Source organism: Sorghum bicolor, chromosome 8, assembly GCF_000003195.3.
Source record: "Sorghum bicolor cultivar BTx623 chromosome 8, Sorghum_bicolor_NCBIv3, whole genome shotgun sequence".
In the NCBI taxonomy this organism is placed as follows: domain Eukaryota; kingdom Viridiplantae; phylum Streptophyta; class Magnoliopsida; order Poales; family Poaceae; genus Sorghum; species Sorghum bicolor.
In genome coordinates, this window is record NC_012877.2 from 360,363 (window position 1) to 386,911 (window position 26,549).

Genomic DNA, 26,549 nt, shown 5'->3' on the forward strand with positions numbered 1-26,549 from the left:
CCATGGCCATGATCTCCTTCCAACAAGCTCAAACCGTGCCTCTGGTTTTCTAGCTTCACTGCAATATCTACTGGTTCCTCCAAGCCGCAGCCAACTATCCTCAGGGTACGCCGCCGCTCCTCTTTGATTTGCTTTGGTAGCCTTTCACATTCATGATCCTAGGTATTACACCACACAGTATCTTATTCATATTTCATCTTTTACTTGAGATTATATATTATTGTTCTTATGATTCTACATAAAAAAATGAAATTGACTTGTGTCATGCCAGCTCTTTGTGACCAACCTAGATACACGCTGTGATCTTGATAACCTTCATATTATTGGTATTGATGATGCTCTTTTGGTCTATTATATGTTTCTTTAGGGTCCTCCAACTTATAACAAGAAAGTTCCCAGTGGCAATGAGTGGGACTGGTAAGACTTCTCCTCCCAGTTTTGATATCTATCTATAAAGAAATAGCTGGTAAGTGTTTGTTACGGAATGAATTGTCACTTGCATTCGTCACTTTCACGTTTATAGCTGGATTCATAGGTGCTGCACCTAAGGTTGAAAACAGAACGGAAATATCCCGAACCGAACCGCATCGTTTTCTAAATTTGACCCGATCGATTCCGTATTTTTCGGACAAATTCGGATTCGGTTCGAAATTCGGAGTAGTAAATTCGAACTCGGAGCGAAATCGGTTTGGGGTTTGTTCGACCGGTTTCCATATTTCTATATTATATTCGGAATTTGATCGAATTCAAATTCGGTCAGAACCGAATTTGCAAACCCAGCAGGCAGCAGCCCAGCCCACGAAAGCCCACCAGCCAACCCTAAACCACCCCTGGAGAGTGGTGGAGACTGGAGTCCTCTGTCCTCCTGGCGGGCGGCGGCGCATCCTTCCTGACGCCACCTCGCCCGCGTGCACCTGCCGCTCGCGCCTCGCGCAAGGCCGCCGCGCCCGCCCCCGCGCAAGGCCGCTGCGCCCGCGCCCCCGCGCAAGGCCGCCGCGCGCCCGCGCCCGCGCTCGCCCGCGCAGCGCCCGCGCTCGCTCGCCCGGCCGCGCGCCCGCGCTCGCCCGGCTCCGCGCCCGCGCTCGCTCGCCCGCGCAGCGCCCGCGCTCGCTCGCCCGGCCGCGCGCCCGCGCTCGCTCGCCCGGCCGCGCGCCCGCGCTCGCCCGGCTCCGCGCCCGCGCTCGCCCGCGTCGTCCAGTGACCGGTAGATGGCGCCCTCTGGACATGGAGATGGTGGTTCTTCTGCAGTGAAGGGCAAGGCAACCAAGGCCAAGACAAAGAGTATCCGTCTGCTTCATGCGCCGCCGCCAGCAACTTCTCAATCTCAAGGTGCGGATCTGTGGTTCTTTAGTTATTTGGAACATTTTACAGATTTAGTAATGTATTGATTATTTGGTAATATGTAGGATCAAGAAAAAGACCTTCAGCTCAAAGTGTTGAATCTAGTGGAACTTGTGAAAGTCCAGCTACAGCAGCATCAGTAGCAGTCTCGGCGATTGGTTCTTCTATTCCAGTTCCAAATGTTGACACTAATTGCAGTGGGGGCAGTGGCGCTGGTGCACCAGCAACATGTCCCACTAACGTAGTGCCAATCAGTGTTGCTGATGATGGTGATGACGACGATGAAGAGCAGGCTCACCTTTCTGGCAAGAGGCATAAGAAATTGACATCATGGGTGTGGAAGTATTTCACCAAGAAAAAGGAATATATAGAGGTGCAAGGACAGGAGATTGAAGAGATATGGGGATATTGTAATTTCTCTAGGTGCAACCAGAGGTATAGAGCTGAGGGCGTCTGTGGGACAACTGCATTCAAGAACCATTTGAGGTCGAAACACAGTATTGTGAAGGGACAACAACAGCTTCAAGTTGGTAAGCAACCTGGTTCTGAAAATACTCTTGTGCAGCCTTTCAAATATGATCAAGATGTTAGCTTGAAGAAATTGAATTTGGCAATAACCATGCATGAATATCCTTTCAATATAGTTGAGCATGAGTATCTTGTAGATTTCATAAAATCTCTTCGTCCTAGCTTTCCAATAAAATCTCGTGTCACTGTTAGAAAAGAAATCATGGACAAATATCTTGAAGAAAAGGAAACTTTGTATGCACACTTGAAAACTATGAAGTGTCGGTTTAGTGCAACAATGGATATGTGGACCTCATGCCAAAATAAAGGATACATGTGTGTTACTATTCATTGGATAGATGAAAGTTGGTGTATGCAAAAGAGGATTATAGCTTTCTTCAATGTAAAAGGTAGGCATACTGGTGCAAAGTTATCACAGACATTCACTGAAGTTATGGTTAAATGGTACATTGAAAATAGGCTGTTTGCTTTGACCTTAGATAATGCTAGTTCCAATGAAGTGGCTGTCAATGATATAATTTCAGATCTGAAAGAGAATGGTAATGGTTCCCTAGTTTGTGATGGGATGTTTTTTCATGTTAGATGTGCCTGCCATATTCTCAATTTGGTTGCTAGAGATGGGTTGAAAGTCATTTCAGGGACACTCAAGAAGATTAAATCACTTGTGCTAGCGGTGAAAGGGTCTCCACTGCAGTGGGAAGTGCTTATGAAGTGTGCCACAGAAGAGGGGTTGGATACAAAGAGAGGTATTCAAATGGATGTTTCCACAAGGTGGAATTCTACCTACCTAATGCTGAGAGATGCTTTGTATTACAAGGATGCATTTGTTAGGCTAAAGTCTTCAGATCGCCGTAGGTATGCCAATATCTCTCCATCCTCTGCTGAATGGGACAATGCAAAGACAATTTATGTCTGCTTGAAGAAATTTTATGATCTCACTGAAATTCTCTCTGGCACTTCATACCCTACTGCAAACTTATTCTATAGAGGTTTTTGTGATATTAAGCTCTTGCTTGATGATTGGTGTTGTGGTCAAGATGATACAATTAGAAAAATGGCAGTTGCTATGAATGATAAATTTGACAAATATTGGGACCAATCCAACAAAGCTCTTGCTGTAGCCTGTTTTCTTGATCCTAGGTACAAGAAAAGGCTCATAGAGTACTACATGAAAAAATTCTATGGTGATAATTATAAAGCTGAACTTGATGAGTTTGTGAGTGTCATAAAGAAACTGTACAACTTCTATGTTAGTGCTGCTGCATCATCAAGGCATACTAGTAAAGGGGCTGCACATGGACCTAGTACCACATCTGACATATTTATGGAAAATGTAGACCATGACCTAGAAGAATTCTTGTATGATGCAAATGAACCAGATATGGTTGAGTCAAATGAGTTGGATAGGTATCTTGGAGAGCCGCTGCTGAAAGTTGCTGAATTTGATATCTTAGCATGGTGGAAAAATAAGAGGGAACAATATCCTATCCTTTCACAAATTGTTAGGGATGTAATGGCCATACAGGTATCAACGGTAGCATCTGAGTCTGCTTTTAGTGCTGCTGGTCGTGTTATTGACCCATATCGCAGTCGTCTTGAGCCTGAGATGGTACAGGCATTAATTTGCACAAAGGATTGGGTTGCTGCAGCAAGTAAAGGTACTTATTTAATTTGTTTTTTTCATGTTGGACACTAGATATTGCAGCAGACTAATGCATTGTTTTTTTTCTTTTCATTTTTTTTAGATTCGAAAATGCTTGGATCAATTGTGACTGATCTTGAGGTAGATGCTTTGACTAATGTTGTGGCTAAACTCAAAATTGAGGTATGTTCATTGACTTGCTTGGTGCTTGCTATCCTTAACTATACTAGTTGCTACATCTAATTTTAATTAACTTTGCAATAGGAAAATAACGAGGAAGATGAGCACTATGCGGAGGACAGGGACAACGAGGAAGCAATAGACATTGACGGTGATGCGGACGTCATGAACAATGCTGATGAACTTTAGACATGTATTTCATAATAATTGTTCTAGACTTATATATTTGTGTATCGGTGTGATGACACTTGAGAGTTTATGCGGTCATGCACTTGTTTGGCTATTGACTGTTATCGGTATTCCGTATTAATTCCGTGTACCGACCGTGTTCGATATAATTTCGCTCGAATTGGTTCGTGTTCGAGATTCCGTATGTTCGAGTTCGTGTTCGTGTTCGGCTTTACCGTTTTCGTTTCCGTATTCGTATTTAAATGTAAAAATAGAAAACAATTGAGCAGTTTTTCGACCGAGTTCGACCGTTTTCAACCCTAGCTGCACCCACGGCAGCTTACTGCCTGGTGTTCGGTGGCTTCACATTTATATATTTTTATGTCATTCTGACACTGGACCTTATAGACGCCAAATTGGATGCCTTTAATAAAGAGATGATGCAGCAGCGAAATGAAAGGAGACATGTTGCAGCTCTCGGTTCCATGGGAAGTTAGATTGAAGCTAGAGATGTAGTGGGCGAGTTTTTGAAAGGCCAAAGGATACAAACATTGGGTATTAGTCTATATGTACTCTTCATTTTTGCTTGCTGCCCATACGCGTATTGAGTTTTAAACATCTTTGATCAGTGACTAATCTAACACAAAAAGTTTACCATTCATTTGCAATTTGAAATTACTTCCCTAGGTCTATCATTCTGTTAGGAATAATAAATATGAAATAAGCAAATCAGTGTTCGCAATTCGGTTGCACTTACAATTTGAAATGGATGCAGAGCAATAATCCTAGGAAAACTACTCCTGAACAGAAAATGATATTAGATGACCTGTTTTTGTACAAATGGTGGATAGTATTAATCATTACATGACCTGCTACTATTGTACTACACACTACCATTTTAGAAAGTGCATGGCGTCTATATCATATCTAGTCTGGTGGCGTAAGATGTTAATTAATTTGTTCAAAATTGCATGGTTCTGGTGCATAAGTTTACACTGGGTTAGAAACGCAATTGGTTTCGTGTTAGCTATTGTGCACCAACTACGTAGGCTGTGTTTCACTTTTCAGCAGTGCAATTGCTAACTTTTATTGTTCTGTGCAGCCTCTAGGACAAGGTAAGGAGCATCTGTGATGCCAAGCTTAGGTGGCTTAAGATGATCAATGGAGAAAAGAGTTGAGGTACCCTTGGAAAGAAAGGATAAGGAAGACCAGAAAGTTATGAAACCGACAATTGAGGACAAAGACGAACAACGTATGTGTGGTTTTGTGGTTTTGTTTGTGATAATAATTGGTTACAAAAGCAAGTGTATCTCCCCCTTCGCTGAGTGGTGAAGAAAATGGTTTGTGACAAGTGTATCTCCCCCATCTGTTACCTGTACGGCTGTAGTAAAAATACTTTCAATGCTCTAGACATGGTGAATGAATCCAAGTGTCTTGAGATGATCGGAATACATGTTCATTTTTGGATGGCCCTGAGGTGACTGAACTAGCTAGTGATTTATCACCTTACTGGCCTTGTATACTCGTTTAATTGCTAGGCCAATTGGCTTCTGCATGTGTTTCCTACTGATAGCTGAGTACCAAAAAGATCCATTCAATCCAGTAGCTAGGCGTCCCTGCAAGCTTCTCCTGATGGCTCCTCGCCACCAATGCTGCTTGCCTTTGTAAACGGTGTTTGTTCCTTCTTCCTCTTAATGAAAAACAGGCCTCTTGGTCCGATCAAGAAAAAAGAAAAAAATCCATTCATGTAACTTGAGAAGCATCTATATGTTTCTTTGGGGTTCAGAACCAATGAGCAAATCTCGTCCTATGCAGCACTGCAAAATTTTCAGGAGATGCAGCATGATAAGGGTATGAATGTATGATACATGATCATAATATTAAGCAGGGTAGGGGTGACTATAAGAAATAAAATACTGGGATACGGATAAAAGTTACCTCTCCACGTCATCCCTTGGAAGATTATTAGTAAATAACAGACCAGAGTCACCTTGAATTGAAGGAACTAAAAACAGAGATACATTCAAGTATCACTAATACTTGGATTCATTCACTCCGTGGCCATGTCCATGGCGGCCCTTCTCCAGCCCAACCAACTACTGCTTCGTTTTCCTCCTCTTCTCCCTCTCAACCAGCATCCAGGTATATTATATATACAGATCGATCTACTACCCACAAATTAAAAGCTTCATATCTTTCATGCTCTTGTCTATTAAATACAATTTGTTATATATATTATTAGCCTCCTTCAAAGTTCATTCAAAATTTCAAACCTAGCTACTGCTACTAATATACTAACCAAACCGTCGCAAGTTATTTACTGCTGGTGCTATCAGATAATAGTGTTACTAATTGCATTAACGATTCATGCCCTCCATTCACTAATACTTGTCTTTGCATCGGATATACATGATTCTACTCAAACATCTCTGAATAATCTTTCACAAAACTATCATCATAAAAAATTTTGAGCTATTTATTTTTGAAACATTAAAAACATGTTGTTATGAATACTTTGTCCTTTTAATTAGAATTACTTATGCATGTAAAATAAACTCATTTGATTGAATAACTATGTCATAATTTATATCTTTACTGTGAGTAATAATTATTAGAGCTACACATTATTAGAGATTATATTGTGTATATCATTGTACAAACCAGAAAGTATTTGTAACTGAAATATATATATTATGACAACCCTGTATTCAATCTCTCTTGGTACATCCTTTCATTCATCCATTCATTCCTTACCTCTTCTCCAAGATCTTACTCTGAACAAGGACAATGTTACGATTGAAATTCACATTGAATAATGAAAATGGTACAAGTTCTCATCCCACGTGTCATTAAGATGTCACAAATCATCAATTTTCACTGTCGAGAGTCATATCTGCATTATTCCAATGTTCTAGGAGAGCTTCAAAAGAAAACAATGATGACTGCTAGCTAAGATATCCTCACTTGTATTTGTGATTTTCAGTGAAAAGGGTAGTTTTAAGCAAATGGTAAAGGTTGAAGCCATAAAAGCCACATTTGATTTTTATAGAATTTTGTTGATCAGTGGCATACTCCTTTATTGTTGGATTATTCCGAAAATTAACGCATTGGCAGACAGAGTAGATGCTGTGGAAGATAACATTAATAAAGTCATAAAGCAAGAGTTTGAGATGATACATAATGAAGCGGAAAGGGGTAAAGCCCTCTTTCATTCTTCCTGTCTCTTAAGAGACCTGAGCTTGGCATGCTTTGGGCTTCAGAAATTTTGGCTTTACCCTCTTTAATTCTTCCTGTCTCTTAAGCTGTTGCACACATTAAGATCATCAAACTTCGTGATATTTCACGAATTATTAGCCTTGCTAGGCGCAGCTGGTTTTATAGATGGTACTAGTGGATTTGTATTTGAAAGTACGTACATTCAAGCGAACTTTTTCTTTTTGCGATCTCAATGTGAATTTCAATTGGGCAGTGTGTAATAGATTGAGAGAAACTACCAATGAACATAAATGAATGCAGAATTTTACATCTTGCCACTTTGGGAAGTCAGATGCTGACTGCATCAGTATAATATTTAGTTTGGTTAGAAGCAACGTGATTTCCTTTTAGCTATTAGTATATGCATTAATAGAATATGTTGTGTTGCACTTTAATAGCACAATTGCTAATATATACTGATTATGCGCAGGAGCTAGGAGGACATGATAAGGAACCTGGTTAAAGATGGCAATTTCTACCCGAAACCCGATGGGTAAAAACCCTATTAGGGCAAGGGTATGGCTAATTTTTTCATCCATGGGTAAGTAAATGGAACAAAAGTCTTACCCAGCGGGTAAGGATATGGGATTGCATTGTCCATACCCTTTAACCCATGGGTAAATTAAACCCGACCTAACTCTATGAATCGTGGGTCAAAATTACCACCACAGCCCAAGCCCAGTAAAAATATATATAATGCAACCCTAGGTTTTCATCTCCTCATCCCACTTCCTCCATCCCCTCCTATGCTCCCCCCCCCCCCTTGCGGTGCTGCATCTCACGCAGTCATGAACGCAGAGACCGCAGCCGCGAGTTGCCGTGTCTCCGGACGCTGCTACCCCCATTCCTCGTGACTTCGGACGATAGATTTTATATTAGACTATTTGATCATGTGTTTGTATGACTAGTTTGTTTGATTAATTTATTATTGATTTGTGGTTCTTTGGCTAAAATTGGGAGTCTGGTATATTGATACATGTAATTTTGATATTGTAAACATTCTTAGATCTATGGGTAAGGATAACCCATGGGTAACCGTTATCCGCATGGGTAAGGGTATGGGAAAGAACTTTTACCTGTGCATGAATATGGGTAAATTAGTAGGTAAAATATTTCCTCGTGGGTAAGGGTATGGGCAGCCATAACCCGGTGGGTAAATTACCCATTGCCATCTTTAAACCTGGTGGACATCAAGCTTCACGTGATTTAGATGAGGCCTAGATTAATTGGTTACTAAGACCGCATAAAAATAGTTGAGCGGAGAGGCTTTAATTGTGCTCTACTGCTCTTCTGCCCTTTTTCTTTCATATATATGGATGGATTAAACAATGTGTCTTCTTATAGTTAGGAAATTAATTGTAATTTGTAACTTTGTTATGGGTACCTGATAATGATCGAGTGGTGAATCAGATCATGCAGCAGTATAATCTAGAGGAACTGGTTACTCCTTTCACTGGACAAGAAATAAATGCAGTTCTAAAGGACCTCCCAACTGATAAAGCACCTGGCCCTGATGGATTTAATGGATATTTTTTCAAGAAATGCTGGAACATGTTCAGGCCTAATATCTACAGATTGTGCACAGAATTTTATGAGCATATAGCTGACCTGAAGAGTATCAACTACTCCTATATTACCCTAGTGCCAAAAAAGTCAAATCCAGAGAAAGTCAGTGATTTCAGACTCATATCCCTACTTAACTCAAGCATGAAATTCCTCACAAAAATCCTAGCAAATAGACTACGTCAGTGATTCTAAAGGTCATTCATAGGAATCAATATGGGTTCATACAAGGTAGAACCATTCAAGATTGCTTGGGTTGGGGCTTTGAATATTTACATCAATGCCATTCATCTAAGAAGAAAATAATTATTCTCAAAATTGATTTTGAGAAAGCTTTTGATATGGTGGAGCACGGTGCAATTCTGAATATCCTGAGAGCAAAAGGATTCCCTGACAGGTGGTGCATTTGGGTTAAGCAAATTTTAGAATCTGCAACATCTTGTGTCCTACTAAATGGAGTCCCAGACAAAGATTTTCATTGTAAGAGAGGAGTTAAACAGGGTGATCCATTGTCACCATTGCTCTTTGTATTGGCAGCTGACCTTTTGCAGAGCATAGTAAACAATTCCTACAAGCAAGGCCTTTTTGCATTGCGAATACCAAATAGAGAATAGTCCAATATGCAGATGATACATTATTATTTATGCAAGCAGATGCACGTCAACTCTCTAGCCTCAAAGAAATCCTTCATAGCTTTGCTGCAGTATGTCTTCAAGAAACCAAACTGCAGGTCGTTGATCAAGCCACAGTGTTGCGCACTCTAGGGGCAAACTTTGTTAACTCCTTTGCAGTGTTACCAGCTGAGGATACCAGGGGAGGTATCCTGCTGGCTGTAAACGAAAACTTCTTCGGCCTCGATGATGTGGTACTTTCTCCGCATACCATCACAGCAGCAATCAAGATGAGAGCTGATGGAGTGCAATGGCAAATCACCACGGTCTACGGCCCCCAAGGAGACGACCAAAAACTGCAGTTCCTTCAAGAGCTCCAGAACATCCAGCCGCCCAATCATGGCCGATGGCTGGTGCTAGGGGACTTTAACCTCATCTACCAAGCCCAAGACAAAAACAACACAAATCTAAACCGTCGTCTCATGGGCTCCTTCAAAACAGCACTAGACAACATGAGCCTAAAGGAGATTCGGCTTAATGGGCGTCGGTTCACCTGGACGAATGAACAAGACAGTCCCACCATGTCTCGCATTGATAGAGTTTTCTGCACCCCAGAATGGGAAATCCTTTTCCCGTCCTGTTTCCTTCACTCACTACCCTCGCTCATGTCAGACCACACACCTCTGCTCCTGCATGGTGAAATGGACCACAAGAAGGAACCGTCCTTCCGTTTCGAAAATTTTTGGACATCTATGGATGGGTTCCAGGAGACAATTCAGGAGGCTTGGAACAAGCCGGTCAGCTCCTCAAATCAGCTAAAGCGCCTGCACACTAAGCTGTCCAGAGTTGCCAAGGCACTCAAAAGGTGGCGAAAAGAGAAAGTGGGGGACACCAAACTGCAGCTAGCCATAGTGAAGGAGGTCCTTCTACAATTAGAGGCTGCACAGGAAAACAAATCACTATCGACAGAAGAGCTTGACTTCAGACGGCGCCTAAAAATTCGTAGCACGGGTCTTGCTGCCATTGAAAAGGCTAGAATCCGCCAAAGATCGAGGCTCACATACATCCGCGCCGGCGATGCAAATACCAGATTTTTCCACATAAGGGCCAGTACACGGAGGAGGAAAAACTACATTCACTGTCTGCACGCAAACGACGGCATGGCTTTTGCCCATGGTGAGAAAGAAAAGATAGTTGTGGACTATTTTTCAAACCGCATTGGCTCGACACCTCCGAGGCAATTCACCTTAGACTGGCAAGCCCTTGGTTATGCACCACAGGACCTATCTGAGTTAGAACTCCCGTTCTCCCACGATGAGGTCAAGCAAGTGATCGATTCTATGCCCATTGACAAGGCACCGGGGCCGGACGGATTTACCGGTAAATTCTATAAATCCTGTTGGGGAACCATCAAAGATGACATCATACTGGCAATAAACAGTCTATACGCTATGAACGCCCAGGGTCTACAACTTCTTAACACTGCCAACATAGTCCTACTCCCCAAGAAAGAAGACGCCATGGAGATCACAGATTATAGACCGATTAGTCTCATTCATAGCATCGCCAAAATTTTCACCAAGCTGCTCGCCAACAGGCTAGCACCAAGGCTGGGAACCATGGTGTCCAATTGCCAAAGTGCTTTCATCAAGAGAAGAAGCATCCATGACAACTTTATGTATGTCCAGAACACGGTACGCACGCTCCAAAAGCTAAAAGTGCCCGCCTTGTTCCTGAAGTTGGACATCCACAAAGCATTTGACACAGTAAATTGGTCCTACCTCCTCGAGATCTTGCAAGCGCTAGGATTTGGACCAAGATGGAGAGAGTGGATCTCCATCCTGTTCCGCACATCCACTTCGACGCCGCTTCTCAACGGACTGAGATGCCCAACCTTTAGACATCGTAGAGGAGTACGCCAAGGGGATCCCCTATCCCCCATGCTATTCATACTTGCCATGGATCCACTACAGCGGCTGCTGGATCTTGCCACAACACAAGGTATCCTATCCGCACTGCCGTCGTCCGCTGCTAGATGGAGAATTTCTATGTACGCGGACGACGCTGCTATCTTCACAAACCCCATCAAGGATGACCTCGATGCCATTAAGATGATCCTCCATATATTTGGAAATGCGTCGGGCCTGCACATAAACATACACAAAAGTTTGATCCATCCGATAAGATGTCAAGAGCTAGACCTGGACCAAGTCCTGGCTGATTTCCAGGGAATAAGAGGCTCTTTTCCATGCCGCTACCTAGGCCTGCAACTCCACATCAGAAAGCTGCAGAAGGTCCACATACAACCACTTATCGAGCGCATAGGCCAAAGGCTTCCAAGTTGGAAAGGAAAATGGCTGAACAAAGCAGGCCGGCTTGCTCTGATCACTTCCGTGCTCTCTGCAATGCCCACCTATCATCTCACTGTTTTCCCTTTAGCGGCATGGACAAGGAAAAAAATTGACAAAATTCGGAGATCTTTCCTATGGAAGGGGGATGACAATGCCAATGGTGGTCACTGTCTTGTAAACTGGCCAACTGTATCAAGACCAAAACAGTTGGGAGGCCTAGGAGTTCCAGATTTGGGCAAATTCAGCAGGGCCCTGCGGCTACGATGGCTTTGGCTCGATTGGATTGACAATTCCAGACCGTGGTCTGGCACGGACGTTCCCTGCAACAGGGAAGACCGGCTACTATTTCAAGCATCCACGGTGATCACAGTTGGAGACGGCAACAAGGCCCGTTTTTGGAGCGATGCCTGGCTAGATGGGGAAGCCCCCATGAATCTTGCCCCCAACCTATTTCTACTGGTTGCAAGAAAAGGGAGATCAGTGAGACAAGAACTGCAAAATAATAGTTGGATGAACAGGTTCAGGAACCGGATCAACACAGCCCATCTTATGGAAGAATTCATATCCTTATGGACTAGGATCCAGTCAATACAACTCCAAGAGGGCGTCAATGACTCTATTACATGGCGTTGGACGACAGACGGCTCCTACACCACCCGCTCAGCCTACAGAATACAATTTAGGGGCTCCTACAACATATTCAACTCAAAACTCATTTGGAGAGCGGACTCGGAAAATAAATGCAAAGTTTTCATGTGGATATTTATCCAGGAAAAGATCCTAACGGCAGATAATTTGCAAAAGAGACAATGGCAACACCATGAACACTGCGCGCTATGCAATGGCCCCTTTGAAACAGCCATACATCTCTGCTTCAACTGTACCTTCGCCAAAGCTGTTTGGAACCAGATTTTCACTTGGGAAAGTGTTAACACAGAGCTGTTGCAAACACAGGATGAGCCTAATCACTTCCACACATGGTGGGCACAAGCTGCATCCAAAGTCAACAAAGATCAGAGAAGGAAATTCAATGGCATGGTCATCTATACCTGCTGGAACTTGTGGAAAGAACGAAACCAACGTATCTTCAACAATGTGTTTGAATCAGTAAGCGGGGTGGCGACAAGGATCAAGGAGGACATTGATCAAAGAAGGAGGGCCCTAAGGATAACCGGCTAGAGTGTTGCCCCTTTATTTGTGCCTCTCTTAGTCTGTCCTTTTCTCCTTATGAGGACTGCTTGTATATAAACTCTTGTTTCTACCTATAATGAAAGGCAGAGCTCCTGCCAGTTCTTTCACAAAAAAAACTAGTCTGAAAGTAAATTTTCATAAATCTTGCTTGATCCCAATTAATGTCCCTGCTCATAAAGTACCTCTCCTAACTGAAGCTTTTGGATGCATAGAAGGGAAATTACCTTTCACTTATCTTGGAATCCCTCTGGGCACCACTGAACCCTTAGTTAAAGATTTTGCACCTCCTGTATGCAGAATAGAAAGGAAACTTTTGGCTAGCTCCATGTATCTAAATTATGCAGGCAGGCTGCAATCATTAACTCAGTTATCTCTTCAATCCCAACCTATTATATGTGTACACTCAAGTTGCCAAAAAAGGTGATCGAATCAATTGACAAATACAGGAAGAATTGCTTATGGAGAGGTTCAGATATCAATGCAAAAGGATATAATTTGGCAGCATGAGAGATGGTGATGGTGCCAAAAAGCAAAGGTGGTCTGGGCATTAAAGATTTAGAGTAACAAAATAATGCCTTGCTGCTGAAGCACTTGCATAAATTTTATAACAAGGTACAAGTGCCTTGGGTACAACTGATCTGGAATGCACATTATCATCACCATAGAGTACCTCATCTGACTTCAGTCAGAGGGTCTTTCTGGTGGAAGGATATTTTAAAATTGTCACCCCAATTCAGAGAGATTGCCCATTGTTTGCCAGCAAAAGGAGATACAGTTAGCTTATGGGAGGATAATTTGATGCAAACACCTTTAGCAAATAAGTACCCAAATCTATACTCATATGCTAAAGCCAGACACATGTCCTTACAATCATGCCTAGCTGCCACAAATTGCTTAAACATTTTCAGACTTCCAATGTCCAGGGTGGCCTATAATGAATTTCTATCATTCCAAGAAGACTAGAGTTTTTTAGGTCTGAATCTGACATGGACGACATCTGGATTTATAAATGGAAGTCACCCACATATAGATCAAGCAAGTTTTACCAAAAGCATTTTGAAAGCATAGTCCCACCTATGCCATATAAGTGGATTTGGCAGAGTAAGTGTATGCCCAGGATAAATTTTTTTACTTGGTTATTGCTCAATGATAGGCTAAATACAAGAGACATGTTGAGGAGAAGACATCAGGTCTTAGAAGAAGGGTATCAATGTGTTATGCATCAGCAAAACATTGATGAAACTTTGCATCTTCTGTTTTTTTATTGCTCATCAAGCCAATCTAGGTGGTTTGCCGTAGGGATTCAATGGGATATGCAGGGGGACCTAGAACAATTGCTGATCCATCAGAAACAAAACTTCTCGGGTCCTATGTTTATGGATCTTTTCATGATCACATCATGGTGCATATGGAAGGAAAGAAATGATTATATATTTCAACATAAGCCCCCATCAATGGCGACCTGGAAAAGAAGATTCAGAGATGAAGTTAAGCTTCATCTGTATAGAGTACCTCCAAATTTACAAGATGTAATTATGAATTGGACAAACTCTTTGTAACAGCAGACCATAGATGAATCTTCTTTTCCTTTCTGAAAGGCCAATTAAAAGGCCTAGATGAGTCTTTTTTCCTTTCTTCTTTTCCTTCTTATCTTTTTGGTTAGCGCCTAGCTAACACCCCTGTAATTGGCACTTGTGTTTTTACTTTATATATATGCAACCTGGGGAGCAATGCTCCACAGTTTTTCTCAAAAAAAAAATGATCGAGTGGTGAAAGGTAATGTTAGTTTTTAACGTATTGGTGCATGTCTCCTAAAAACTCCCATCTTAGTTTTACTATACCTCTGTCCCAAGAAAAACTTGCATGACAAGTTTTGTGATGATGACAGTTTCTTTGGACGAACTTCTGTTGGCAACGTTCCAAATCTTTCAGCTCATCATGAGGATAAAATTTGCCCATGGTGGGGATACAATTTGGTTGTATCTGACTTCGACACTAGTAATCGATCACCTTACTAGACAAGCAGGGCTCACGCTCTGTGTTTAGTTGCCAGACCAGTTGGCCTCTGCATGTGTTTCCTCCTGATAACTAAGTATTAAAAAGATTCATTCATGTAATTTGAAAATCGTCTATATGTATCTTTGAGTTCCAGGGCCAATGAGCAAATCTCTTGTCCTGTGTCTATCTAATGATGATAAAACGTACCAGTAATAGTACTAGGTTCTCATTGGGTGGGCAATTACAATTAGTAATTAGACTGCAAAAATTTCAATTATAGGCTCCCTGGCCACCAAGCACAAATTCAGCATTTGCCATTTAGCTACATTCAGTTTCAGAGGAGCCACCAGGCACAGATTCAGCATTTACCATTGAGCTACATTCAGTTTCGACAAGTAAACCGAATTCAGAAAACTGAAACCAGATAATTGCTTTAGGTTCAATCCTCCACAGCACATACAAATACCCACTGGATCTCAGAAATAATCGCATGGAGAGAATCAATTCCTTACAAGAGTAGGTTACCAATCGATCGACCTCGTAACTGTCATCTTGTTGAAATATGATATACGAATCAGCTTACACCTTTCAACGGTTGAGTAAAGATGGGACAGAATGAGGAAATACACTAGCAAAATTTCTGCAGATAGCATCTTCCTAATTTCCAACCCTCACTGGTACATGGCCACACACAGACTACCAAACACTGTCCAAGTCAAGACAGAAAAGTGTGCCCTTGTATACAGGAAACGCAAGCTTAAGAGGAATCATCAGCTCCTAGGTGCATCAAGCCTTCTTTGTAAACTTCGAAGTCATCACATGACCAGCGGCACACAAGGTATAGACGGAATGTTGCCATCTGTATTCCAAGCAACCGCTGCAAGAAATATAAATCAAAGGGGGCTCAATGCAATGAAATAGAAAAGCATAAAATCGATATGTAAATAGTGAATTGTAAATCGATATGTTTTGCAAATTGCAACAGACATAATTAATGGGGTGGGAATGTAATTCTGGGCAAATTAAAATATGCTTCCTTCAGATGATCAAAGTTACATAGCGAATTATGACATTTATTCTAAATCAAACATATGATAACCATCACATAGTAATTCATACCAGAGTCTGTGCTGCTTCTGGTGAAAGAGGCTTTCCTTCCTCACAAACTACATGGTCTGCAACCAACTCTACAACACCTGCAACCAACAATGGTAAACTTTTTAATGACATTTTTAGTGGCAGATTTCAAGCATTTGTGTAATGCAGGGGAGACTGCAAACCTTTGTTCAAGCGAACTGGAAGTCCTTGCTTCCGTAGAAATGGCTCCATCTCATGTGTGAACTGTTCCAGAGGACCTTCCTTAAGCTCCACCTGAGGCATTGTAAATGTATAAATTTGGTGAAACACAATATACAAGAAACTAAAAATGGCATTAACATCAAGAATAATAACACCTGAAGCAGGCTAAGGAGCGATTACAAATAAGTTTCATTGTCAAAGTACTGTTACCCTGGTGTGAGTGATACTATCAGTATATATTTTGGTAATACACCTAAACTTGACATTGATCAGCTGAACATAGTCTTCCTAGTCTATTTGAAGAAACCAGGGATATAAATGAAAAGCAAAACTAGCATACCGTCTCTGCCGCAGTACTTCCTGTCCTTGCAAAATCATGCTCCTCAAATTCTCGAAACATCCTGCCAGTATGATATATGACCATATCAATCTTTATACAAATCCAGAACAAGAAATGTAAGTAGTGGTGATGGCATACAGATAGTACCTCTCGACATCATCCCTTGGAAGATTGGTAAAGAACAGACCAGAGTCGCCTTGAAGGAACTAAACACAGGGAAGTTACTTTCATCAAAACCTCATATAATGGTCTGAGGAAATTGGAATACAGTGCCTACTAAATTCTGAAAAGGAACAGCTCACCTTGGAAAGTTTGTGGAGACCTGTTTTAGCTTCATCAGCAGGGGAACGCCCCAACGCTATCTGCATAACCTTCTTTCCAGCGAGAAATATCCTGGAACAGAAAATGCAGCAGCTGTCAAACATTCAAACATGTAGGAGCTAAGCCTTATTAGCCTTTTAGAGGGTTCAGCAAGCATTGAGCCACTGTATTCAGCCACTGTATTCGGAGCAACGTGTTGCAGGGGTGCACTATGCAACATATATAACAAAGTTTGTTGATCCATGTTAGGTTAGGTTGAATATTGCTTGGAAGGATAAAATGGATGGCAAAAGCAGAGCCAGTCCACTGCAGCACTCGGAGAGACAGAAAGACAATGCAATTTGAGACAGACATGTGGGCGCCGTACCTGCTAGAAGATTTGAGCTGCTCCCTCAGGTCCTTGAGCTTCTGATTCCTCATGTTATCATAGGTGAAAACATAGGCGCTGCTGTATTTGTCGATAGCATCTTTGATCTCGGCGACTACTTTGCCCTTGCGCTCTAAACCCGGCTTCTTCTTGGTCTTTGATAAGGTCACTGCATCCAGCGAGCAGAGTCAGTGCACATTAGCATAACTTACAGCAAGGTCATTGTGCAAGCTAAGAAGTATTGTTGTTTGAAAGCTTGTAAGTATTTGCTCTGCTCTTGATCACTATAGATAGAGAGAGAAGTAAAAAGAAAAAAAAAATACATGGAAAAGGGGAAAATTACCAAACAAAATTTGGTGCGAATACGAATCCACAAGAAAAAGACAACTCTTTTTCAGAAAGCACAAATTTGTACAGGCAACAGCAAACCGGCGAGCCCACAAGCGAGGGACGTACAAGGAACCGCTACAATTTTACACGAAATAGCGCCCGCTCCAGGTCAAGTAGCATAACACGGTGCATCCCCTCCATGGAACACAGCGCAGTGGTGTTGAGGAGAGAGCTCAAAGGACGGAAGGGGGAGGAGGAGGAGGAGCTGAAAGGATGGGAGCTCACCTGCGCGGTTGCGCTTGGACTTCGGCATCGCGCGTCCACTCCTGAGCTGCGGAGGCGGCGACTCCTCTCCTCTAGGGTTTTAGGACCTGGATGGAGGCTTGCGCTCTTGTCCGGTGTGGTGAGACCGTGAGAGCGAGAACGAGATGGTGCCTCAAGAGCGGCGGCTCCCTCCTCTGTGCCTGAACTGGGCTTGGGCTTCCAGATCGGGCCAGAGATATCCATCCTTCCTTCTTCTTTTTTCCCCCTGGGCCTTTGCAATCTTTCTACGGTAGTATTGTAATTGTAATTTCTTGTTCTCAACCAGGTTTGAAATGTCGTGTTTCTACTCGATAAGTCGATAATGGCATCAAGGAAATAAATAAAAGACACTAAATTATGTATTGCTCCGATTTTTTCTTGACGTCATCAATGGCATCACTGGAATAATTGATTTGTATTGATATCTTACTTTCATCTATTTACTTTGGGTGGGTGGGGGGGGGGGGGGGGGTCCTCAAAACCTCATAATTCATCTATATGAGCAACTATTAGGCCATCCATGTTCTTATCTGTTGAGTAATACTATATCAAGTTACCACATACTTCATATTAACCTGAATTTCAACCACCAATTATATAAATATATATTTACAGTAGACAATCTTATCACATATGGTAGATATTACAATAGAGAAGCTTATCACACAACACACAAAATTGTATATATATGCTTGTGTGCGTGCGTGTAGGTGTGACAATACTTGTGTTTTCTCCTATAACTAATATTTTCAAAATTATGGGTCAGATCGATAGGCTGGCTAAAATTAGTAACATGTCAGAACAAAATTATGGAATGGCTAGTTGAAAAATCTCACTTGTGTTTTTTTCTTACCGTGAGACTGTTACTGGACTACCTTTCGCAAAGCCTCCTCACTTGTGGTTATAGATGGAGGATGAAGATCCTAAATTAGATCCTATCTGAAAGTGATTTAGCCACTTTGTTGGGCACGACACTAATACTACCTCAATAGGATAAATAAAGTGTCGATTCTATATAAAACAAATTGGCCTATTAGCTCAGTTGGTTAGAGCGTCGTGCTAATAACGCGAAGGTCGCAGGTTCGAGACCTGCATGGGCCAAAATTTATTCTTTTTCCTTTATTTTTCCAGAAAGATTTTTTTTTGACTGAATTTCAATTCCTTTTTCCACAAAAGGCAACTTGGCTTGCTCGATTTCAATCCCTTTTTCCACAAAAGGCAACTTGGCCAATCACAAACCTTTCTTCCTTACGAGCCCTCATACAAATTCTCACAGCAAACCACCAAGTATTCAAGTTTCTGAACGGATCACAAACGCACTGCCAACTCAACTGCAGTTTTCACTTGCTTTACTTATGAGCTCCTGCTCTGTTTTCATGAATATAAACTTATTCCCACTTTTCCTCTTTCTTTATCTTTCTTAATAATTCTCAAGTTACAAGAATGTCTGCTTTAGACAGGAAAATGGTTACACACATCAGGATTGAAGAAGCACTCCTCTCTCTTTGCACTTTCTGCTCAACTCTGCTCCTAGACTGTGGCTACTTGTTTCAGCTGCTGCTGCCTGCAAACACCATTCCAACGGTTGCTGAAATACTTCTCCTGTCCTCGCTGCTCATGCAGCACAGGTTTGTGGCTCCAATGGAATAGAAAACCAGGGCGCCAAGTAGCACCGATGCGACAGGAACCGTCAGATTATCGTCAAGGCGTGTACTGATCGGGAGCGACTCCACAACTGCTGCAACTAGGGATATGACACCAAAGGCAGCAACCATGGTCCAGCTCTTCTCAACAAACCCAAAAATGCTGAAGTAGCACATGAACCTGGTTTCATATAGTACATAAATATCATAGCAGTTTCAGGTTCAGGTTATGTATGCAGAGTCTTCAGGTTTCAGCAAAAGTGTAGGATTGGAAAAGGTATACCAGGTAGAGTGATAGACTGTTTACTTACATCACTGATGCGACGAAACCTGCCAAGAACATCGCGATGCTTCCGGCATATGATTTTTCAGGGTTGTGAGGGAGCTTCACATGCCCAAATCGTCTCCCAAATATGTCAGCAACACCTGAAAGAAACAGTGTTCTGGATTCAGATTTCACCTGAAGAAACAAAGAGGGAGTTGTGGCTAACAGAGCATTCTGCTACTGACAGATATAGACTGTAATTGTAGTAGTAGAAAGAAGCAGAGTTAATACCATCTCCAGCACACAAATTGCAGATCACGGCGATTGAGATGGGTGATGTCCTCCAGAAAACTATTGTTGTCAGAGTTATAGCACAAGCATAATACAACGGGCCCTTGAGTAGTTCTCTGAAGTCCAGAGGCAAAAGCTTGGAATAGTTAGTTCTTCATCAGAGTTAGTGGGAAAAAATGCTACTTGGTTCAGCAAAAAAATGTATTTTTTTCAGAGCTCTGCCTTGGCATATTTTTTGTTTAGAGGAGAAAAAACCATGAGTAAACCTAGGCTTACCAAAAGCCAGCTACAAAGGTCAAGTGTCTGCAATTACACAATCCAATTGGCGACATATGGCAGCTACACGATCCTGATGGGCACAACTACAAGCGCAACATAGTATATGCATAATAACAAAACCACAGCCTCCACTGCAATGCGTTCAAGAAGCATGGCAGCAACAAATATATGATCACTACAAAATATACCTGTGGTCTCCATGCCTGGTCATCGAGTTAATCACACCTTCATCTTTCACCAAACCAAGTCCAATCACTGTCACCTTTATGATGTTGATGACGATGATAAGGGGAGCAAGAAATGGAGCAAACACGTCATCTGGACTGAAAACGAAATGAGCAAGGAAAGGGATTATTTGCAGTAAGGTAGATAGACTAGGACTAGAAGAAGAAGAGGAACGTTGACTTTGTTGGTGGCCTAACTTTTACTTTACCTGAACAAAGGCCACATCAGGAAATACACTAATCCTACAGTTATGTGCACCAGTTTCCTGCAGAGTTTCTAGAATGCATAGAAAAAGACATACAGGCACCAATCAGTAAATTCATCTTGGAAGGGAAAGAAAAGTCAATAAGCTTCATAAGTGGTAACTAATAATTTTTCATAATATGACTAGTGAAGCTGCAGTACTACTAGAGTTTGGTGGTTGACTTTTGAAGGTGGGGTTCAGCGGTTCAGGGCAGCTTGGATTGGAACGAACTGAATCCACAACTTCAATCACTACTTGAATCTATTGTTAGCACAAGGAAGCAGCAAGGGAGGAAGAAAGCAAAGGACGGACGGAGTGACCTGGTCCAGCAGCGCGCGGTTGGCGACCTCTTCCCAGATGCGGAGCACGACAGCCGCGGCCACTCCGGTGAGCACGGCGGCGCCGGCGTCCCGGAGCAGCGGGCTGTCCGTCCACATGGTCCCGAGTCCCGAACGGAGGTGGCCAGCTAACTGTCGCTGGTCCTGCTGCTTGACTGGATGGGTATATGGATCTGTCACCGGCTAGCTGTGACGCCAGTGCACAAGGCTTTGGGAGAGACTCAGGGAGGGATGCTGCACATGAAAATTATTTCTTTTTGAAACAATCACATGAACTATGTTGACCAAACTGTATTATTAGGCCTGTTTGGTTGGTGTTGATTTTTTTTAGCACCTATCATATCGAATATTTGATGTATGTATGAAATACTAAATATAAACTATTTATAAAACTAAAAACACAGCTAACGTATATTTATCCCTTGTCCTTGTTGCAGAAAAAAAAGGCAGCCAAATTTATGTTCTTTTAGGATTTCATATTTCTCTAGTTGTCTCCTCTTTTATTTGACTAGGAAAAAAACATGCATCTGAAGTTCCTGCAGCATGGAGCCAATGTGGACTCAAGAAAAAGTTATTTAAGTCCATGAACATCAGAAATTGACACTTGAAAAGCCTCTACAAAATAACCAAAACTTAAAACCTTAGTAAAACGTAGGGTTGAAGTTCATCTTTCAAAGCACCGCTAAGAGTAAGTGTACAAGAATTTAAGTACTACTAGGTCTCCTTTGGAATACAAGATTTCTTTCATATTTAGGTCTTGTTCAGATGCATGTGTACCTACTTCAATCCACATGTATTGGAGTAGATTGGAATAGAACTTAATTTAATTTTACTCTAATCCACTTCAACATATGTGGGTTGAGATAGAAAGATGTGTATCCAAACAAGGCCTTAGTGTGTCTTCATATGAAAATAAACTGATTTATATGGAAATTTCCACATGATTTCTGGGTTAAAATCCATGTGTGTGCAAGTTCTACTCAAGTGGTTATGTACAAAAACGTGTCATAGCGGGTATATTATATTATTGAGCTTCACTTCCTTTTCTTTCAAGTTTTGGGCTAGGAGCCTAGAATGGACATACATTGTTGGTAATATATTTTTATCTCTTTATTTAAAAAGAAAATATTTTATTTACAACATGGACCGATATGGATAGTGCACGTACGGGCTTCAAATAAGATTAATAATTTCAATCTATGGATTACAAGATATACGTGATTTTAATTTAGGGGGGATCTAAGCTTGTTCTCTTTCTTTTATGGGCTTTTTCTTTTGTGACAAAGGCCCAATCACATTTGAGTAGATGTTAGGAAAAAGCTTATTTGACATTCCCTAACATTTGTCAAAGTCTGATTTGCCTCTCTAATTAAAACAATCGGTTTTGTAACCTCCTCCAACTTTTGAAACAATCTGAATTTGCTCGGTTTGGAGAGCAGTTTTAACTAATGTCACACCATGGATGTCAACCAAATTAGACTGCATTGATAGTTGAAAGAGGTCGCTTTATCAAAACTATAATATAAATATTTTTATAAAAAATATTCAAGGAAAATATATATGTGTAATTAAAAATCCTAATGTCCTATTTAATCTTAGAAAATTCATCATAAATTTAATTTAGCTTGAAAAATTCACATTTTTTCTAAATTCATGCTCTATATTATGTTGTGATAGAATAAAATGGTGGTCAAAATACCTCTAGAGACTTCTTCTGGTATACACCTAGCAAACATTAGTGGATACTTCAAGTCCTAGTACACCTAGCAAACAAGAGCAGAGATAGTGTGGAAAACTAGAGACATGAAAAGACAAAATTTAGTAACTCTAACTTGTTGAAATCAAAGGGGATAACTACAAGCTATGTCTAGTAACCCTTTATTTTGCAAAGCTTTCTCTTAGGAAGTTGCACATTAGAGAGAAAGGAGGGGAAGGGGCAAAAACAAGAAAGGATAAAATGAATTGAACGAGACACACACACACACACACACACACACACACACCCCACAAAGTCAACTAATTAACGATGAATTAGATAACTTCACCTAGACATATGCATGACCAAGAACACCTTGTAGAACGAGTCATACAATAGATCTCAAGTACATTGTTAATTACAACAAGTGATTATCATTCTTAATAAAGTTGGGGAAGCTAAAATATCCTTTTGTTATATTTCCTTCTAATCATAAAAAAATGAAATATCATCTCTTCTATATATGTCCACTATTTCAAATGATGATCATATCCAAATAATTCTTAAGTGTATAAGAAATCTTGATAGCACCACCGTTTTTAAATAGGTAGGAATGCTATATGTACTTATCAAACATGCACACTACTTAACTACATTCGACATAAATGGTAATTTGGTTAGCTTGGTTAAAACTTAAAAGACAACATCAACAAAAAAATTTAGACATAGCCACTTAGAAACATATCCAAACTCAAAAGATCATATATGCATGTATATAGAATGAATAGCTCTACCTATGAAGATATTTCATACTCATGTATCTTCCTCTACATAAATGGATAAGTACCGCAAGATATCACCACATTGCGCTAGCTAGATCATATGGTGAGATCAAGAGTACTTGTCCTTGTTGGATGCGTTGTCCCCTTTTCCATATTGAGACCTAGGACTTTATGATGACCACCACTACTGGTCCTCACAGAAGAAGGAGACGGGAGCAAAGAAAGAGATAGCTGAGTATCATCAGTAGCACTCTCAACTTCTTGATTCTCGACATTCTCCTCTTCTTGATGTCTTCCCCAGCTACATCCTAGTGATCTCTTTATTCTCTTGTCCCGGCTTGGGCCGATATCCAATGCAAGTTCAAGATCAAGAGGGTCATGGTGGATATTATCCTCATTGTGCAGCAGACGTCGTTGATGATGATTCATGATGAATTGATCATTTTGATATGTTAAACACCTTTGAAGAGTACACGCTGGAGTGCTGCTAGTAGCTCTAGCAGTATACTGAGCGCGAGTTCTAAGGAATGCGTCCGCTTCAGATGTTGATGAGTAGTAGGGTTTTGATCCAAGAAGATGGCGACTGTGAAGCAAATATGATGGATCATGGAAATTGTTCCAATGGGGCCATGCACCAAACCTAGTCCACATAAACCAATTAATGACATTATTAGTTTGAGAACCATGTGCTGCCTGCTTATTGTTGAGACGACAAGAAAAAGGCGTAGAAATTTAATGGGATTGTATTTGCAAGTGTTCCATGCATGATCAGCCATGGATCCATCCAACTACATACCTTGCTGACAATATGGTACTAGCACCAGTCTGGCCGTGATGCAAGGAGAGATGGCCGAAGTTGTACGCTTGTCCCCCGTCATGCAACTGATGATGAAGATCTCTCCATGAACCAGTATTACCTACCACTGTAAAAGAGTAGTATATGAATTTACCATGTCAAAGGGAGTAGTTATATATACACGTACGGTAACCAAGTCTGTACTACGAACTTAAACAATGTGATGTTTCTTCAAGAATTAGTCTTACCTTGGCCGGAGTCGTCGATCTTCTTGCTCCTGTACATCTGGAAATCATCACAAAGAAAATATGGGACATGATGAAATTAACCACAGCAAGAAATTAAATTAAGTTTAACCAAATTAGGGATAAGAAGGGTGAAGATATATATATATGTATTACTTGGAGATGGCTCTTGACATGGCCTATGCTAAGGCCTTTAACGTTCATCAATTGAAGAACGAGCTTGGGAGTTGCACCTATATATAAATAATCACAAACCATGCATGAAATGAACTGAAATGAGTTAGGAGAGGTATATATTTACTGAAACTAGCTAATATATATATATACTCCAATCAGGAGGTGGTTGCTTATTATTACGGTCTTGGCCGCCGAGCCTGTCGACGGCGCGGAGGAAGCAGAGGTGGAGCTCCGGCGTCCAGCGGAGGCGGGGGTTCTTGGAGCGGACGTAGGGCCGCACCGAGGACGGCGAGGCGCCGGCGGCCTTCCTGCCGCTGTCCCCGCCGGCTTCATCCAGCTCCACCGTGCTGCTATTGCTTGAGCTCCCGTCATGACCGGCGCGAGGCACGTCGTCGGCGCCACCAGCATCATCACCCTCCCCATCGCCGACGGACGGCAGCACCTGGTGGTCTGCAGAGCTCTCATCGTCGAAGCCTTTGCTACTATCTTTCTCCATGCGTGACCGGCCGGCGACTAACTCTATTAACAACAACAAAGCAGCAGCAGTAGTCTAGTAGATGTTGATGGGAGGGAGATGAGCTGAGCAGGTTCAACTCTCTCTCTCTCTCTCTCTCTCTCTCTCATGCATATATCTCTTTGCTGCTAGCTATTGCATCATAGCGCGGTCGTCACCGACGATCTAGCAAGAGAAGACCAAAACAAAGGTGAGGTCATCATGGAACATGGATCATTCTATCTATCTAATAACTAGATATATATATCATGTGTGTGTCTGCATATAGGCGTTGTCTGAGATGACAAATGATCTCATATATATGCACAACCCTATATGGCTTTGTGAGAAAAGAAGAGCCTCATCAATTAAGGCAAAAGGTTGAGAAAAGGTGAAATTATAACAAATCCTAACTGACAACCTTAGTACTGTGTGGAATGTGGACTAATAAGCATGCAGTTAGAACCCTAAAGTCTTTGGATTCTGTTCAAGATTGGTCATATAGGTAGCAGTGACTAATATTTTTTTTTTTTTGAGGAATAGTAGTGACTAATATTTTTGTTTGTTTGTATCAGCAATCAGCTTTATTTGTGTCTCCATCCATCTGGTACGGCACGCAGAAGCAGTGTAGACGACTGACTAACTGACTAGAAGGTACGGCCGGTGTGAAAGAGAGAATGGAGAACGAATGAAATATATAGCATATAGCAGTGTTAGATCGAGTCCAACGTGAGACAAGACAGGATAACATATTCATGCTGCATACTCCGATCCTGATGAGTCGCCGCTTGGTGTATATCATCAGTCTGTCTCGTAGCTACTGGCTAGCCTACGTACTACTAGCTAGCTATATATTGTACATGTACGTATACTTTGACTAGCTACTTTCGTCTGAGGCTACGCAGGGTACGGCATGCATAGTTAAGCCTCTCTAGCTATGCATGCATGCATGCAGCATGCCCTCTGTGGATGACAATAATCCGTTGTTCCAAGGAACAGAGATCAGATCATGCTTGTGTACCTGTGCGTGGCAGGAGAGATCATTCAAACAAACAAAAGAAACAACTAAAGCAGCCAACCAGTACAATTAGGTAGAACAGCTCAAGACAAGTACTCCCTCCCTAAGTTGTTTAATATGAGCTGATATATATAAATTCCAGAATAAACTAACCAATTGTTGTATATTTTTGTAATATACCTATTTGTCCTAAATATTACATATTTATTAAAAAAATGCGTACATGTTGTTTAATTTGATTTGTAGAATATAGTAACACAATGAAAATG

The 26,549-nt window shown here is 41.5% G+C and overlaps 4 protein-coding genes and 1 non-coding gene across 5 annotated transcripts; 2 read left to right on the forward strand and 3 right to left on the reverse strand.

The window, feature by feature from the left end:
- On the forward strand, positions 405 to 1,201 carry LOC8055485 (60S ribosomal protein L22). The gene is made up of 2 exons (XM_002441622.2): positions 405 to 417; positions 837 to 1,201. The coding sequence occupies exons 1-2, from the start codon at positions 405 to 407 to the stop codon at positions 1,199 to 1,201; spliced, it is 378 nt and encodes a 125-aa protein (XP_002441667.2).
- Positions 15,234 to 17,951, reverse strand: LOC110429537 (mRNA turnover protein 4 homolog). Its single transcript, XM_021445599.1, has 8 exons — positions 17,771 to 17,951; positions 17,156 to 17,324; positions 16,770 to 16,860; positions 16,615 to 16,673; positions 16,468 to 16,528; positions 16,109 to 16,199; positions 15,948 to 16,024; positions 15,234 to 15,705 (listed from the first exon to the last, which is right to left on the reverse strand). Exons 1-8 carry the CDS (start codon positions 17,796 to 17,798, stop codon positions 15,586 to 15,588), a joined length of 696 nt encoding a protein of 231 aa, XP_021301274.1. The 5' UTR covers positions 17,799 to 17,951; the 3' UTR covers positions 15,234 to 15,585.
- Positions 18,816 to 18,889, forward strand: TRNAI-AAU. Its single transcript has one exon. It is a non-coding gene; the product is annotated as a tRNA-Ile (tRNA).
- LOC8055486 (probable phytol kinase 2, chloroplastic) lies at positions 19,170 to 21,330 on the reverse strand. Its single transcript, XM_002442604.2, has 6 exons — positions 21,056 to 21,330; positions 20,700 to 20,767; positions 20,455 to 20,589; positions 19,988 to 20,103; positions 19,743 to 19,857; positions 19,170 to 19,612 (listed from the first exon to the last, which is right to left on the reverse strand). Exons 1-6 carry the CDS (start codon positions 21,170 to 21,172, stop codon positions 19,339 to 19,341), a joined length of 825 nt encoding a protein of 274 aa, XP_002442649.1. The 5' UTR covers positions 21,173 to 21,330; the 3' UTR covers positions 19,170 to 19,338.
- Positions 23,521 to 25,475, reverse strand: LOC8064764. Its single transcript, XM_021465932.1, has 5 exons — positions 24,950 to 25,475; positions 24,749 to 24,825; positions 24,596 to 24,632; positions 24,348 to 24,474; positions 23,521 to 24,191 (listed from the first exon to the last, which is right to left on the reverse strand). The coding sequence occupies exons 1-5, from the start codon at positions 25,263 to 25,265 to the stop codon at positions 23,648 to 23,650; spliced, it is 1,101 nt and encodes a 366-aa protein (XP_021321607.1). The 5' UTR covers positions 25,266 to 25,475; the 3' UTR covers positions 23,521 to 23,647.